Source organism: Triturus cristatus, chromosome 2_1 (genome assembly GCF_964204655.1).
Source record: "Triturus cristatus chromosome 2_1, aTriCri1.1, whole genome shotgun sequence".
NCBI lineage: Eukaryota > Metazoa > Chordata > Amphibia > Caudata > Salamandridae > Triturus > Triturus cristatus.
In genome coordinates this window covers 113383742-113399678 of record NC_140581.1, presented here as the reverse complement: position 1 = coordinate 113399678, position 15937 = coordinate 113383742, and the positions used below count along the sequence as shown (strand labels likewise).

Here is a 15937-nt window from a genome sequence, read left to right as displayed (position 1 = left end):
GGGAACTGAAATTACATCAAAGAACCGTTTTCATTTTTAGGTCTTGCTGAGTCAACGTGCATGCGCTGCTCGGAGAGACTTTTGTAGATGATTTTTCAAAGTGCTGCTGGCTGGCCTAGCGCTTGCATTCACGCGAGCGTGCACGCGCGCAGCTGGCAGCTTTGCAATGTGTACAGCTGCGATCACTTTCACTTTCGCGCTCGCAGCCTATTTTCACTTTTCCACCACTCACGTTTCTTGTCTTACTTTATACCCCTTCCACACTAACTCACGTCTTTACTTTTAGCTTCCTCCTTTCTCCATTCCCTCATTCCTTCGTTTCCTCCTTCCTTTGTTCATTATATCCTTTCTTCCTGCCTTGTTTCTCCCATCCTTTCTTGAATTATCTATTTCTTCTTTCCAAACATCCTTTCTTTCTTCACTTCTTTCTTCTGTTCTTCATTCGTCCCATTTCCTTTCCTTCCTTCCTTCCTCCATGTTTTCCTTCCACTATTGCTTCTTTTCTTATCTCACCATCTCTCGTTCCCCATCCCACTCTCTCCTTACCAACCTTTTGTCTCCCACTCTCTTTTCTCTTTCGCTGCCTCTCTCTGTCTTTCCTTCTTTAATGTTTTTTTCTTGTTTGTATCTCTCTTGCATTTGGAGCACTCTTCCCCGTCATGCAGTTTTAGTTTGGGAAGCTTGTGCGCAGTACTAGAGCACTCTGGCTTCCCGCTTACTGACCTCTCTCATGCCTGACCTATGACGTGGCCTGGCACGGCGCAGCGTCCTGCGTTCCTACCTCGTGCGCTACGCCTCGGGCGCTCTCGTGGCAGGCCGCATCGACAACCGATCGATAATTCTCTGCGTCTGAGAATGTGGGAAAACAATGTGCTTGTACTTAAACACAGGACTGTACACAGTAACAAAAGTAAAAAATCCAATTGGCCGCACTCTGCTCGTCCTACCAGCGTGTTACCCCAAGGAATTGTGGTCCATGAAGTAGCGACGGCGAATACGCCTGTGCCAAAGTTTTAAGTGAAAGTAAGTGTTGCGTTAGCCATCCCTGGACACGTGTTTCGAGGTAGTTGCCTCTCGTCAGCAGGGAGAAGGTAAGTGTGTGGGGTTGCCGCGTAGACTGCCAAAAAAGTATTTTCAGGTAAAGTACCACTCATGGCGCGCAGGTGCTGGTCCAGGGCTCGTCAGCCCAACCGGCTCGAGGGAGCCTTAATACAAAAAATCCAATTGGCCGCACTCTGCTCGTCCTACCAGCATGTTACCCCAAGGAATTGTGGTCCATGAAGTAGCGACGGCGAATACGCCTGTGCCAAAGTTTTAAGTGAAAGTAAGTGTCGCGTTAGCCATCCCTGGACACGTGTTTCGAGGTAGTTGCCTCTCGTCAGCAGGGAGTAGGTAAGTGTGTGGGGTTGCCGCGTAGACTGCCAAAAAAGTATTTTCAGGTAAAGTACCACTCATGGCGCGCAGGGGCTGGTCCAGGGCTCATCAGCCCAACCGGCTCGAGGGAGCCTTAATACAAAAAATCAAATTGGCCGTTTTCGCCGTCGCTACTTCATGGACCACAATTCCTTGGGGTAACACGCTGGTAGGACGAGCAGAGTGCGGCCAATTGGATTTTTTGTATTAAGGCTCCCTCGAGCCGGTTGGGCTGACGAGCCCTGGACCAGCACCTGCACGCCATGAGTGGTACTTTACCTGAAAATACTTTTTTGGCAGTCTACGCGGCAACGCCACACACTTACCTACTCCCTGCTGACGAGAGGCAACTACCTCGAAACACGTGTCCAGGGATGGCTAACGCAACACTTACTTTCACTTAAAACTTTGGCACAGGCGTATTCGCCGTCGCTACTTTATGGACCACAATTCCTTGGGGTAACACACTGGTAGGACGAGCAGAGTGCGGCCAATTGGATTTTTTACAGTAACAAAAGTAAGTCAGTTTGGGGCAAGCGCTGTGTGATTGTAATAAACCTGCGCACAGACATTGGTGCTTACTAAAATACGTTTTGTTTTATCGCAGCACAAGTGTCATGACAGCAATAGTGTGTGTGTGATAAATGTAGTGTGTACAGATACCACCAGCTAATGTAATTTGCGAACGCAACGCGCTATTTCTCACTACTCTACTATCACTCTTTTAAGTATTCGCTGAAGCCCACAACAAGATACAAACGTGTGTTAATGGGTATATATGTGTTGTATCTGTTTTATTTGAGGCTTTTCTAAAGCGCTGACATAGGCATAGGGGAATTGGTGAGTTAACACGTAAGAATCTGGGTTGAAAGTGAGACAAGCAAAAGCTAAAACGTAATAGAAATTAAAAGTTTCAAATGTAATGTTTAATGTTGTTTATTAGATTGGCTATCAATTTGCAAGGCAAAAGTTTAATTTGTTTAACTTTTTTCTAACCCTAAACAGCACCCCTAGCACTAATATTAAGCCTGTCATTTACCATATACTGTTATGTTCCTTCATCGTAACCTGTAACCCTCACTTCCCATTGACCCTGTCACCTACCCCATTTCTATCTCGAACACTAAGCATAACCCTAACCCGCTCCTTCATCCTCACCCTACCCTTAATACTATCCACAATCATAACCCTACCTCTTAAGCTATCCCTAACCTTTAACCCTACCCAATACATACCAAACCCTAACTCTTCCCTTAACACTATCCCTATTTAAAATACTTGTAATCATTTCTGAACTATTTTCAGGTTTCCTACCTTTTTCATACATTTTGTTTGCAATATCTTGTTTCCTTTCTAACTTTCCAATTCAAATCTTCAATGTTTCTGATTAATTAATTCAGTCTTTCGACCAAATATCTTGCTATAGGTCATCCTACAGCTCTATAATGGGATTTTTGCACTAACACTAAATAAATATTTATCATGAAATATTAATGCCACAATATAAGTAAATATTTAAGAATTGAGGCCCTAGAGGTTGAGGCATATGTATCAAGTAATTGCTGGATATGTGAAGTACTCCGGAGCTACTACCTCACATTCACATAAGTGCAATTCACTAAGGTATGGACGGAGATCTCCACCTACCCTAGTTCTATCTCTTGTGCGCAACTTCAATACAAAACAAGCATTGGCATAGTATTTAGTATGCAGCACAATATCCTTGGTGCAACAACATCAACTGTTGCATGGCTAAACACTTATAAGGTCCCAAAGGCGAGACCTATTGGCTATGGCAATGCTTGTTGTTATTGTGTTTTATATAACATGTGCTGTTCCACATTCTTTTGGCTGCACCAGAGAAGGAATGGCTGAGCATTTTTCGTTGTTTCTTGAATCTCTGCATTTCTCAGCGCTTCTTTGTCCATCAAGTTCCTGTTTTCTTACCAGGCACGCTCAGTTTCCGTGCTAGGCATGTTGAAAGTCGAGGTGCAGAGCGTTGTATGTGATACATGCGGACCAGGAGGAGGGGTGAAAGTCTAGGCAGACGAAAAGAGTAACCGATAGGCTATGGAAAGAGGTTTAAGAGACCAAGTGAGCAGAGACACTTTCTTGGGAGTGTCACCAGCCGGACCAGTGGAGATCGCTGCACCTGGACAGGGAGAGAACGGAAGTCAGGGACTGCTTGCGTCAGAGCGAGAGTGACAGGGAAGAGCTGCATAGACAGGAGACGCTGGTCAATGACTGAGTTTTGACAGTGGGTGAGTTACTACCAAACTGACAGAGAGAGGGGAAGGGGTCAGTGGCACAGTTGTGGATTACTGACTGCATTAGAAAAGTTCATAGGTAGGCATATTGCCAAGACGTGGGTGACGGGAGGGTCACCAGCAAAGCCCTGCGGCACTACAGAAGTATTCATGCATATGCAAGGAAGATGTCACAGGAAGTGCAGGGATCAGTGACTGACAGTACAGGACGAGAGAGAGGAGGTGACTGGGCTGGGGGAGTGTAGGGAGGGTCTCTGGCAGAACGCATTTGACACTCTCCTCCACCACACCCTACTTCAAAGACTCCAGAATCTCGGAGTCCATGAAAATGATTTAAAATGGTTTGCTTCTTATCTCACTGAGAAAGTTTTATCTACCAACCACCGTTCACATCATGTCCTCACACATAATACTATGGCGTTCCTCAGGGGTCCATCATAGCCCCTTGATTATTCAACTTCTACATACCCGCTTCACAAAGCCCGATTAAATCTTTCAACCTCACCTGTTACAACTACAAGATGACACTGAAAGAATGTTTAAAAGGAAAACTGAAGACCTCTACAATTCAAAACTCGATGACTGCCTTCATGCTATAAACACATGGATAATGAATAACCATCTAAAGCTCAATACTGAAAAGACTGAGATTATGAGCTGCTGACAAAGGCAAAAATACTGGCCTCAACTCACCCGAAATGCTGCTGCGAGGCTTCTACTCTGCCTGCACCCAGGAGTACGCATGACCCCAGACCTGCAATTGCACCACTGGCTACCTATGGCTGGAAGGGCAATGTTCAAGGCGCTCTGCATGATCCACAGAGCCTCCAAAGGAAAAGGACCACTATACCTACAAGTTAAATTCCATCAATACAAAGACTGTGTTCCCGCTCTCAACACTTATCATCATACCACTTTACCATAAGAAATCGGTAGGAGGCACTGCTTTCTCAGTACAAGCCGCCAAGCTCTGGAACTCGCTACCAGCCAGCCAGCATTAGAAGCATTCAGGGGCATATACACTTCTGAAGACAGTTTAAGATATGGTTATTGTTTAGATAACTGCCCCACCCCACAACCCAGCAGCAGAGGCTAGAAATACAGTTGCGCCCTCAAGCTCAAACCTTACAATTCGCAGATTGAAAACAACCCAACTAGTAAACTGTTTCGATATGCAGGTAAGCTAAGAAGGGCTGACCTATGGTTTGCTGTTGGATTATATAGATATGAGGGTTAAATAGATAATAGTTATGGCCCACAATAATACTTAAATCATAATATGCAGCGGTCTGCAGCAAATTGTAAGTTCTACTCTCGGATTCACATAAGCCGTATCTACTATGCGGGTTGTCCATCACCAGTACTGCACATCCATAAAACTGACATCACCAAATGAACAGGCATGAATAACTGAAGAGATCTGTCACACACTTCTGGGCTAATCAGAGGACTTTACTATAGTCCAGCACTGCAAGTCCCAAATTTCTATACAGTCTTACCACTTCTTGATATCTTACAATGACACTAAGATATGGGATGATTATAACAATGGCCATCCCAACAGATCTCTCCACGTCTCTCTCCCGTCAACCATACCAGCTCTGGAACAAAACTATGTACAACACAGTGCAGTACCAGCTAAGAAGACTATAATTATAACAAATATCATATAACGACCCGTGGAGCTGTTCAAACCTACCACTATCGAGAGCCATAAAACTGCATGCCTTTCTGTCACACTTCGGAACGGAGCGTTTTTGAATCAGGTTCCTGCGTTCTGGGCGATAAGATACAGCGTATTAATCCCGCTACGAGCTGGGTGAGAACATTGGCGCTTTGAGTGACGCACCGGTGATGTTGTGAAAATAATTAATGAAGTGAGCGTCCAGGTGATTTTGAGACCGTCGGAGGAAGGAGCCGTGTGAGTAGGGTTATCGGAGTGGATTCGTTTAAGTTTCCTTACCATTGTCCTGAGGAGGCCAAGAAGGAGTACGAGGCCGAAACGCGCACGCGTCAACAGTCTTTTACAAGAGGAGTCTGAACACATTTGATTATTTTTGATCAGTAAATGCACATTTATGATTTATGATCTGGAAAGGGATCAGGACCTCGTGTGCTAAATTGACTACCTCATGAGTGGATCTCCTTTATTCAAGAGGCGACCATTGTTTTCTTATTTTGTAAAGGGTGTAGGAATGTAAGAATATAGTTTGATGATGTGTATTTATTTGTATTGACAGTCAGTTGTTTGAAAGAAGAAAACATTGAAGATTGAGATTCAAAATAACTAATAATTAAATCAAAATGAAGATAACTAAAAATTATTTTATATATAAAAAATGTGCTTGTGGTATGTGACTGTGTTTAATTAATATTTACGAATTGATAACAGGACTGTGTACTGTGCATAAGGTAATATAGAGTGCCTTAGATGCGAAAAGATTGATAATTTTTTCCTCCTTGCCAACCTGCTTTGATGTTGTGTTTCTGTCACACTTCATCCTCCACCACACTGCTATGCGCTGCCTGCGTCCCATCACAAGAAAACTGCACCTCAGTGGTCATCACGCACGACATGGAAACACTTCCCACGTAGGATCAAAACAAAGACATAATCCTTCCAACCACACACCCAACACGGTGTAGCCCACTACCCAAGTAGGCAAGAGCTGCAACATCCCACATAGGAGTGGTAAGCTCTATATAGATGCTGCAATTCAATACAATTCAACTGTGGTTGTCAGTCTTACTGATGACACTCGTGAAGTTTTCATGGATAGGCATACTGCCAGGACATGGGTGTAGGGGTCACCCCCAGGGCCCTGGGTGGCAGTCTCTGGCGGCACTTGTGACGTTTTCATGGCTAAGCATACAGCCAGGACGTGGGTGAAGAGAGGGTGTCACCCCCAGAGCCCTGGGTGGCAGTCTCTGGCGGCACTTGTGACATTTTCATGGCTAAGCATACTGCCAGGACGTGGGTGAAGAGAGGGTGTCACCCCCAGGGCCCTGGGTGGCAGTCTCTGGCGGCACTTGTGACATTTTCATGGCTAAGCATACTGCCAGGACGTGGGTGAAGGGAGGGTGTCACGGGCAGAGCTGTGGGTGCAGTCTCACTGACGGCACTAGAGAAGTTTTAAGCTAGGCATACTGCCAGGACATGGGTGAAGGGAGGGTGTCACCCCCAGAGCCCTGGGTGGCAGTCTCTGGCGGCACTTGTGAAGTTTTCATGGGTAGGCATACTGCCAGGACGTGGGTGAAGGGAGGGTGTCACGGGCAGTGCCAGGGATCAGTAGTCACCGGCAGTACAGCACGGGAGGGAGAGGGGGTAAGTGAACCAGAGGGACAGTGCAGCCAGCCAATGACAAGACTGAGGAGAGGGGGCTCTGACAGTACAGTAAAGAGGACAGTTACTAAGCAACCCACTAGCCAACCCGTGGCGGGGAGATCAAGTCATTACCACAGGGACTCACTGACCCTACTCTAAGGAGAGCAGTAAAGTGAAGGGGCGCTGTTCGCTTGAGAGAGGACAGAGAGGGGAGAACAGACAATGATGGGTAAGAGGGTTAATGATCATACCCGTGCCAGGCAAAGGGATAGCCTGTACTGGCGAGAGAGGCAGTAAAGAGACAAGCTAGGGTTCGTGGTCCAGTCAGGAGAGGAGTTTGCAGGTGAGAGGGCAGGGAGATGTCGGGAAGAGTGACTGACGACCCGCAGAAAGAGAAGGGAGCGCTGGATAGTGGACTTGAAGGGTGAAGAGAAAGAGTATTTATTTTGGGTGTGTGGGGGGCAGAATGGTAAAAATAGGGGGCAATACGCAAGGGTATTGTGTAGCCATTAAGACAATTGGCGAAGGGCAGACATGGTGAAAGGACATGAAATGTGAAAAGAAAAAAATTCAAGTGCGAGGAAGCAATGGACAGATACAACAACGTACGAGCGGGCAAAAAGACGAAAATAACATGAGAAAAAACTGCAAATGGAAAAGAGAATGTCTGGAACGAGCTAGTCAAAGCAGCGTTAAATGCGGTTAATAAACGAAAAGTAAAATAAAAGTGAATCGTAGACTTGTTAACAAACGTTGTATAAGAAAAAACGTAAGGCAAACTGCTGTGAGGATTGACAACAAGGGAACAAAACTTCGACTAACGAGCGGAAAAGAAAGTTAGAAAGAGAAACCGCGAGTGAGACAAACAATAGAATGAAATCGGGTATTTAAAAAATTGACAAAAAAATATAACAGAATACACGCTCTGCTTTAGGAGACATTGAAATGAAAAGAAGAAAACTTACAAACAGAAAAACGCACACCATGGAAGAGAGCAAGTGTGTAAAAAAATAGCAAACACCGTGGAAGAGAGAACGTGTGTAAAAAAAAAAATAGCAACGTGCAACTGCTATAACAACACAATCGGAGGGAAAAGAAGGACACAAAAATAAACGGCACAAACAAAGGAAAGGAAACGGTAACACAATAATAACGAAAACATATGAAAGGGGCGCGAACGAGTTAAGTAAAAAACAATTAGAGAATGGAAAAATGTATGCAACAATAAATCTGGAGGGGGAGGGGAAACTGGGAGAAGCAGACAGCCATCATCATTGGCTGTATATTAAAAGAAGAAGGCACAAAAGGAAACGCGAAGAGCTGAAAAAACAAAAGTGGAGTTCGAAAATTGCCCAAAAATTCATATATTCCGAAAGATGAGGTGTGGGGTCTGTACAACGGCGGACCCCGCTGTAAGCACGATTGCGTAGGAGCCGGGGCTGTGGGGTGAGGAGTGGGGGCCTGTAAATTAGGTCTGCAGGCACCCCAGAAGAATACGGGTGCGGGTACGGTAGCCAGAGTGCCTGGGTGGGGTAATATGCCGGGGCCCACTCTGCCAGGCAGCTCACTCCACCGAGCTGAGACTCCACTCTCTCCGTTACCCCTAAAAAGCTCCTCTTTTCAACAACCTTCACCTCCCCCTTCTCAGGCTCGGTTTTTGCGGAAAACGTTGTTTCCACCAACACCCAAGGCCCTTTGTCTTCATTTACGTTTTCATAAAATTTCAGTAAGAGTGAGGGGACAATGATGTGCATGCTTCGTGAGGCGGTAAGAGCGGAGGAACAATTATGTGTATGGGTCGAGGGGCAGTAAGAGTGTGGGAACAATGATGTGCATGCGTCGAGGGGCAGTAAGAGTGTGGGAACAATGATGTGCATGCGTCGAGGGGCAGTAAGAGTGTGGGAACAATGATGTGCATGCTTCGTGAGGCGGTAAGAGCGGAGGAACAATTATGTGTATGGGTCGAGGGGCAGTGGGAGTGAGGGAACAATGATGTGAATGGGTCGAGGGGCAGTAGGAGTGAGGGAACAATGATGTGAATGGGTCGAGGGGCAGTAGGAGTGAGGGAACAATTATACCCATGGGTCGAGACACAGTAAGAGTGAGGGAACAATGATGTACATGCTTCAAGGGGCGGTAAAAGTGAGGAAACAAGGATGTGTATGGGTCGAGGGGCAGTAGGGATGAGGGAACAATTACACCCATGGGTCGAGGGGCAGTAGGGGTGAGGGAACAATGATGTGCATGCTTCAAGGGGCGGTAAGAGTGAGGGAACAATGATGTGCATGCTTCAACGGGAAGTAAAAGTTAGGGAACAATGATGCGCATGCTTCAAGGGGCAGTAAGAGTGAGGGAACAATGATGTGCATGCTTCAACGGGAGGTAAGAGTGAGGGAACAATGATGTGCATGCTTCAAGGGGCGGTAAGAGTGAGGGAACAATGATGTGCATGCTTCAAGGGGCGGTAAGAGTGAGGGAACAATGATGTGCATGCTTCAAGGGGCGGTAAGAGTGAGGGAACAATGATGTGCATGCTTCAACGGAAGGTAAGAGTGAGGGAACAATGATGTGTATGGGACAAGGGGCAGTAGGAGTGTAGGAACAATGATGTGCATGCGTCGAGGGGCAGTAGCTGTGAGGGAACAATGATATGCATGGGTCGAGGGGCAGTAAGAGTGAGGGAACAATGATATGCATGGGTCGAGGGGCAGTAAGAGTGAGGGAACAATGATACATATTGGTCGAGGGGCAGTAGGAGTGCAGGAATAATGATACGCATGTGTCGAGGGGCAGTAAGAGTGCGGAAACAATGATATGCATGCGTCGAGGGGCAGTGAAAATGAGGAAACCAATGATGTGCATGGTTTGAGGGACAGTAGGAGTGAGGTAACAATGATATGCATGGGTCGAAGGGCAGTTAGAGAACAGGAACAATGATATGCATGGATCAAGAGGCAGTAACAGTGAGGGAACAATGATACTCATAGGCCGAGATGCAGTAAGAGTGAGGGAGCAATGATACAGATGGGTCAAGAAGCAGTAAGAGTGAGGGAACAATGATATGTGTGGGTCGTGGCAGTAGAAGGGCGGGAACATTGATATGTATGGATCAAGAGGCAGTAAGTGCGAAAACAATAATATGTATGGGTCGAGAGGCAGTAGGACTAAGGGAACAATAATATACATGGGTCGGACAGTGAAGGAATAAGGATACGCTGGGTCGTCAGGCAGTAAGATGAGGGAACAATTATATGTATGAGTGTAGAGGCAGTAACAGTGAGGGAATAATGATATGTATGAGTGGATGGGCAGTAAGATTGAGGTAACAATGACATGCATGGGTCAAGGGGCAGTAAGAGTGCAGAAACAATGATATGCATGGGTTGAGGGTAGTAAGAATGAGGGAACAATTATATGTATGAGTGTAGAGGCAGTAACAGTGAGGGAATAATGATATGTATGAGTGGATGGGCAGTAAGATTGAGGTAACAATGACATGCATGGGTCAAGGGGCAGTAAGAGTGCAGGAACAATGATATGCATGGGTTGAGGGTAGTAAGAATGAGGGAACAATTATATGCGTGGGCCGCGTGGGAGTGAGGAAACAAAGATATGCATGGGTCGAGGGTCAGGAAGCGTGCAGGAACAATGATATGCGTTAGTTGAGGGGCAGTAAGAATGAGGGAACAATGATATGCATGGGTTGAGGGGCAGTAGGAGTGAGGGAGCAATGATATGCATGGATCGAGGGGCAGTAGGACTAAGGAAACAATGCTATGCATGGGTCGAAGGGCAGTGGAAGTGAGGGAACAACGATATGCATGGGTAGAGGGGCAGTAAGAGTGCAGGAACAATGATATGCGTGGGTCAAGGGTCAGTAAGGGTGAGGGAACAATGATAGGTGTGGGTCAAGGGGCAGTAAGCGAGAGGGAACAATGATATGTGTGGGTCGAGGGGCAGTAAGAGGCGAAACAAAGATATGACGGGTCGAGGGGCAGTAAGTGCAGTAACAATGATATGTGTGGGTCGAGGGGCAGTAGGAGTGAGGGAACAATGATATGCGTGGGTCGAGGGGCAGTAAGATTGCAGGAACAAGGATATGTGTAGGTTGGTGGACAGTAGGAGTAAGGAAACAATGATATGTGTGGGTCGAGGGGCAGTAAGATTGAGGGAACAATGATATGCATGGTTCGAGAGGCCGTAACAGTGAGGGAACAATGATATGCGTGGGTCGAGGGGCAGAAGGAGTGAGGAAACAATGTTATGTGTGGGTCGAGGGGCAGTAAGATTGAGGGAACAATGATATGCATGGTTCGAGAGGCCGTAACAGTGAGAGAATAATGATATGCATGAGTCGAAGGGCAGTAAGATTGAGAGAACAATGATATGCATGGTTCGAGAGGCCGTAACAGTGAGGGAACAATGATATGCGTGGGTCGAGGGGCAGTAGGAGTGAGGGAACAATGATATGCGTGGGTCGAGGGGGAGTAAGATTGAGGGAACAATGATATGCATGGTTCAAGAGGCCGTAACAGTGAGAGAATAATGATATGCATGAGTCGAGGGGCACTAAGATTGAGGGAACAATGATATACACAGTGAGGGGCAGTAGAAGTGTGGAAACAATTATTTGAGTGGGTCGAGGGGCTGTAAGATTGAGGGAACAATGATATGCATGGGTTGAAGAGCAGTAGGTGCAGAAATAATTATATGAGTGGGTTGAGGGGCAGTAGGATTAAGGGAACAATGATACGCATGGGTCGACAGGCAGTAAGAGTGAGGGAACAATGATATGCATGGGTCAGCAGGCAGTAAGAGTGAGGTAACAATGATACACATGGGTCGACAGGCAGTAAGAGTGAGGGAACAATGATATGCATGGGTCAGCAGGCAGTAAGAGTGAGGTAACAATGATACACATGGGTCGACAGGCAGTAAGAGTGAGGGAACAATGATATGCATGGGTCAGCAGGCAGTAAGAGTGAGGTAACAATGATACACATGGGTCGACAGGCAGTAAGAGTGAGGGAACAATAATACGCATGGGTCGACAAGCAGTAAGAGTGAGGCAACAATGATACGCATGGGTCGACAGGCAATAAGAGTGAGGGAACAATGATACGCATGAGTCGACAGGCAGCAATAGTAAGGAAACAATGATATGTATGGTTGTAGAGGCAGTAACAGTGAGGGAACAATGATATGCAAGTGGTAGCATGGCAGCGGGAGTGAGGAGACCATGATATGCTTGGGTTAAGACAGCCTGGGTGGGACCAGGACATGCATGGGTGTGTGGAGCAGGAGTGACACCAGGATATGCATGGGTGAGGGGGAGGGCGCCAGGAGTGAAACCAGGAAATGCATGGGTGTGTGGAGCAGGAGTGAGACCAGGACATGCATGGGTGTGTGGAGCAGGAGTCAGACCAGGACATGCATGGGTGTGGGGGAGGGCGCCAGGAGTGAGACAAGGACATGCATGGGTGTGTGGAGCAGGAGTGAGACCAGGACATACATGGGTTTATGGAGCAGGAGTGAGACCAGGACATGCGTGGGGGAGGGCGCCAGGAGTGAGACCAGGACATGCATAGGTGTGGGGAAGGGTGCCAGGAGTGAGACTAGGACATGCATGGGTGTGTGGAGCAGAAGTGAGACCAGGACATGCATTGGTGTGTGGAGCAGGAGTGAGACCAGGACATGCATTGGTGTGTGGAGCAGGCGTGAGACCAGGATATGCATGGGTTTGTGCAGCAGGAGTGAGACCAGGACATGCATGGGTGTGTGGAGCAGGCGTGAGACCAGGACATGCATGGGTGTGGGCGCCAGGAGTGAGACCAGGACATACATGGGTGTGGGAGAGGGCGCCAGGAGTGAGACCAGGACATGCATGGGTGTGTGGAGAAGGTGTGAGACCAGAACATGCATGGGTGTGTGGAGCAGGAGTGAGACCAGGACATGCCTGGGTGTGGGGGAGGGCACCAGGAGTGAGACCAGGACATACATGGGTGTGGGGAAGTGTGCCAGGAGTGAGACTAGGACATGCATGGGTGTGTGGAGCAGGACTGAGACCAGGACATGCATTGGTGTGTGGAGCAGGCGTGAGACCAGGACATGCATGGGTGTGTGGAGCAGGAGTGAGACCAGGACATGCATGGGTGTGTGGAGCAGGAGTGAGACCAGGACATGCCTGGATGTGGGCGCCAGGAGTGAGACCAGGACATGCATGGGTGTGTGAAGCAGGAGTGAGACCAGGACATGCATGGGTGTGTGGAGCAGGACTGAGACCAGGACATGCATTGGTGTGTGGAGCAGGCGTGAGACCAGGACATGCATGGGTGTGTGGAGCAGGAGTGAGACCAGGACATGCATGGGTGTGTGGAGCAGGAGTGAGACCTGGACATGCCTGGGTGTGGGCGCCAGGAGTGAGACCAGGACATGCATGGGTGTGTGAAGCAGGAGTGAGACCAGGACATCCATGGGTGTGTGGAGCAGGAGTGAGACCGTGACATGCGTTGGTTGGAGCAGTGGAAGTTAGGGGCCTGAGGTGTGGTGAAGGGCAGCATGAGTGAGACCAGGACATGCATGGGTGTGGGGAGGGTGCCAGGAGTGAGACCAGGACATGCATGGGTGAGGAGGAGGGCGCCATGAGTGAGACCAGGACATGCATGGGTGTGGGGAGCAGGAGTGAGACCAAGATATGCGTGGGAGTGGGCAGCAGGTGTGAGACCAGGACACGCATGGGTGTGGAGAGCAGGGGTGAGACCATGGGTTACAGCAGTAGCCGTGGGGGCAGCAGAAGTGAGACCAGGGCGTGCATGGGTTTCACCAGTAAAAGAGGGGTGACTGGGATAGAACACGCGTCCTTGGAACCAGATCCCACTTTAGAAAAGTGACACTAAACTAGAGGTGTGTCCCTTCACTCCCTCTGACGCCCCACATTCGTAGATTTCTGTAGTGTGGCTTAACACCCGTGGAGGTAGCCAGGCGCTGTCCGTGGGCACGGGAGATTAAGTGATTTGCCCAGAATCACAGGATGCTGAGCCGACGCGAGACTTGAACCCGGATTCGCAGCTCCCGAGTCGGCAGCTCCGGTCGAGGGTCCCTGCACCCATCTGGAACCTTAAGTTGTTTGCTGTCTTTCTGAAAAACCTACTCCGAAGCACTCCTGATATCTTGTCTAAGTCAGGGGGTGATCCTATCACGTGCAAAGTGGAGGAACCCCCAGAAGTGACACAGGCGAAGTAACCCGGAGAAATATCTAGCAGGACGATTAGAAATTCTGATTAAAGCGCTTTATTTAGACAGCTGAGTATGGGTAAAGTGACCCCCAACTAGAGCAGGGTGTCAATGAAGTGACAGATCCACGCGCATCTCTCAACCCCCCTTCAAAGTGATCAGCAGCACAGCGCTCCCATGCAGGTCGGGGTGGCTTCTCGGCGCTGCGCGACACAAATCCACGCGCACCTCAGACACCCCCTCAGCCCCCCCTTCAAAGTGATCAACAGCACAGCGCTCCCATGCAGGTCGGGGTGGCTTCTCGGCGCTGCGCGACACAAATCCACGCGCACCTCAGACACCCCCTCAGCCCCCCCTTCAAAGTGATCTGCAGCACAGCGCTCCCATGCAGGACGGGTGGCTTCCCGGCGCTGCGCTTACCAGGGGAGACTTGGTGGCCACGGTGGTGTTGTCAACCATGCTGCCGCCTGTGCCCGCGGCTCCCCCGGCGCCCTCCTCCTGTGCCGCTGTCCGAGGGCCCGGGGGCAGGGGGTCCGTGTGCCCGATCCTGCCCGGCTCGGGGGCGCTGGTGGGGTCCCTGACACTCCGTGCCGCTCCGCTGTGCCTGAAGTGCTCCTGGGGCGGCGGGGGTGCGTGCGTCCGATCCCGGGGTGCTGCTGGGGGTCCCGGGCAGTCCGTGCAGCCCCTCGCTCACGCGCAGTGCCCGGATCTCACTATCTCACCGGATTGTCGTTGATCTCTCTTTGATTCTGTTGCCCGGAGCCCCGGAGGGTGTTTTTTTCCCTCCCCCCCCTGTTTTTCTCTTTTTTTTTTTTTTGCAACAAGTGGCAGGCACGGCGGAGAGTGACCGTGCAGCAGGGATCGGCCTCTCTGCTGCCATTTGCTAACAACACGTCAAGGGAGTGATCGGGGGAGGGGTGGGAGGGCCGGCTCTGCTGACAGAGGCGAGAGAGGGCGCCCGCCTGATAGTGCTCTGCTGTCGGGGGCGATCGCAGGCTGCTGCAGGACGGGGAGACTCCCGCAGGACGGTGGTGGGCTACTGTGGGGGCGCCCGCACACACGCCCGAGGAAGGGGGGCGCTACCGTGTACCCTTCCTACTGTGCATCCTGCCCGGTCCCTCACACCACTTCTGACGGACGGGGAAAGGCTACTGTGGGGGCGCCCCCACACACGCCCGAGGATGGGGCTACCGTGCACCCTGCCTACTACAGTGCACCCCAGTCCGGTCCCTCCCATCACCTCTGGCGGGCAGTGAAGTACTACTGAGCGGGGCGCCCCTCACACACGCCCGAGGATGGGGGTCTAGTCTACTGTGCACCCCTGCCAGGGCGGAGGATAGAGAGGCACTTTGCCCGATGCCCGGACCTCCCCCACCCTTAAAGGATGGTGAAGGTCTCTTGTGTGGGGTGCCCCCATGGCCCCTAGACACTGCTGAGGATGGGGGCTACCATGCCCTCTCGCCCGCGCGGCACACTGCTCGATCCCCCACCCCCACTCCCCTCCCCCCCACACTTCTTCGGAGGACGATGAAGGGCTACTGTGCGGGGCATCACGCGCCTCCCCCACCGCCGTAGGAGGGGGGTTACTGCGAGCGCCTATGGGGCGTAAAAGTGGCTCCTCCCATGTGTTGGATGGGTGGGCAGCCACTATGGTGGGGGTCCCCTAAGCAGACCCTGAATCCTTAGTCTGTCTGAGGCT

At 49.7% G+C, this 15937-nt stretch overlaps 1 protein-coding gene across 1 annotated transcript in view; it reads right to left on the bottom strand.

Annotated features, from left to right (window-relative positions):
- Window positions 1-14847, bottom strand: part of ARID3C (AT-rich interaction domain 3C) — a 548993-nt gene extending 534146 nt beyond the window's left edge. The window contains exon 1 of the mRNA XM_085628417.1: window positions 14659-14847. Coding sequence (XP_085484543.1) covers window positions 14659-14697 — 39 coding nt within the window. The 5' untranslated portion in view covers window positions 14698-14847. The remainder of the gene's footprint in view (window positions 1-14658) is intronic.
- Between the last annotated feature and the right edge of the window lie 1090 nt (window positions 14848-15937).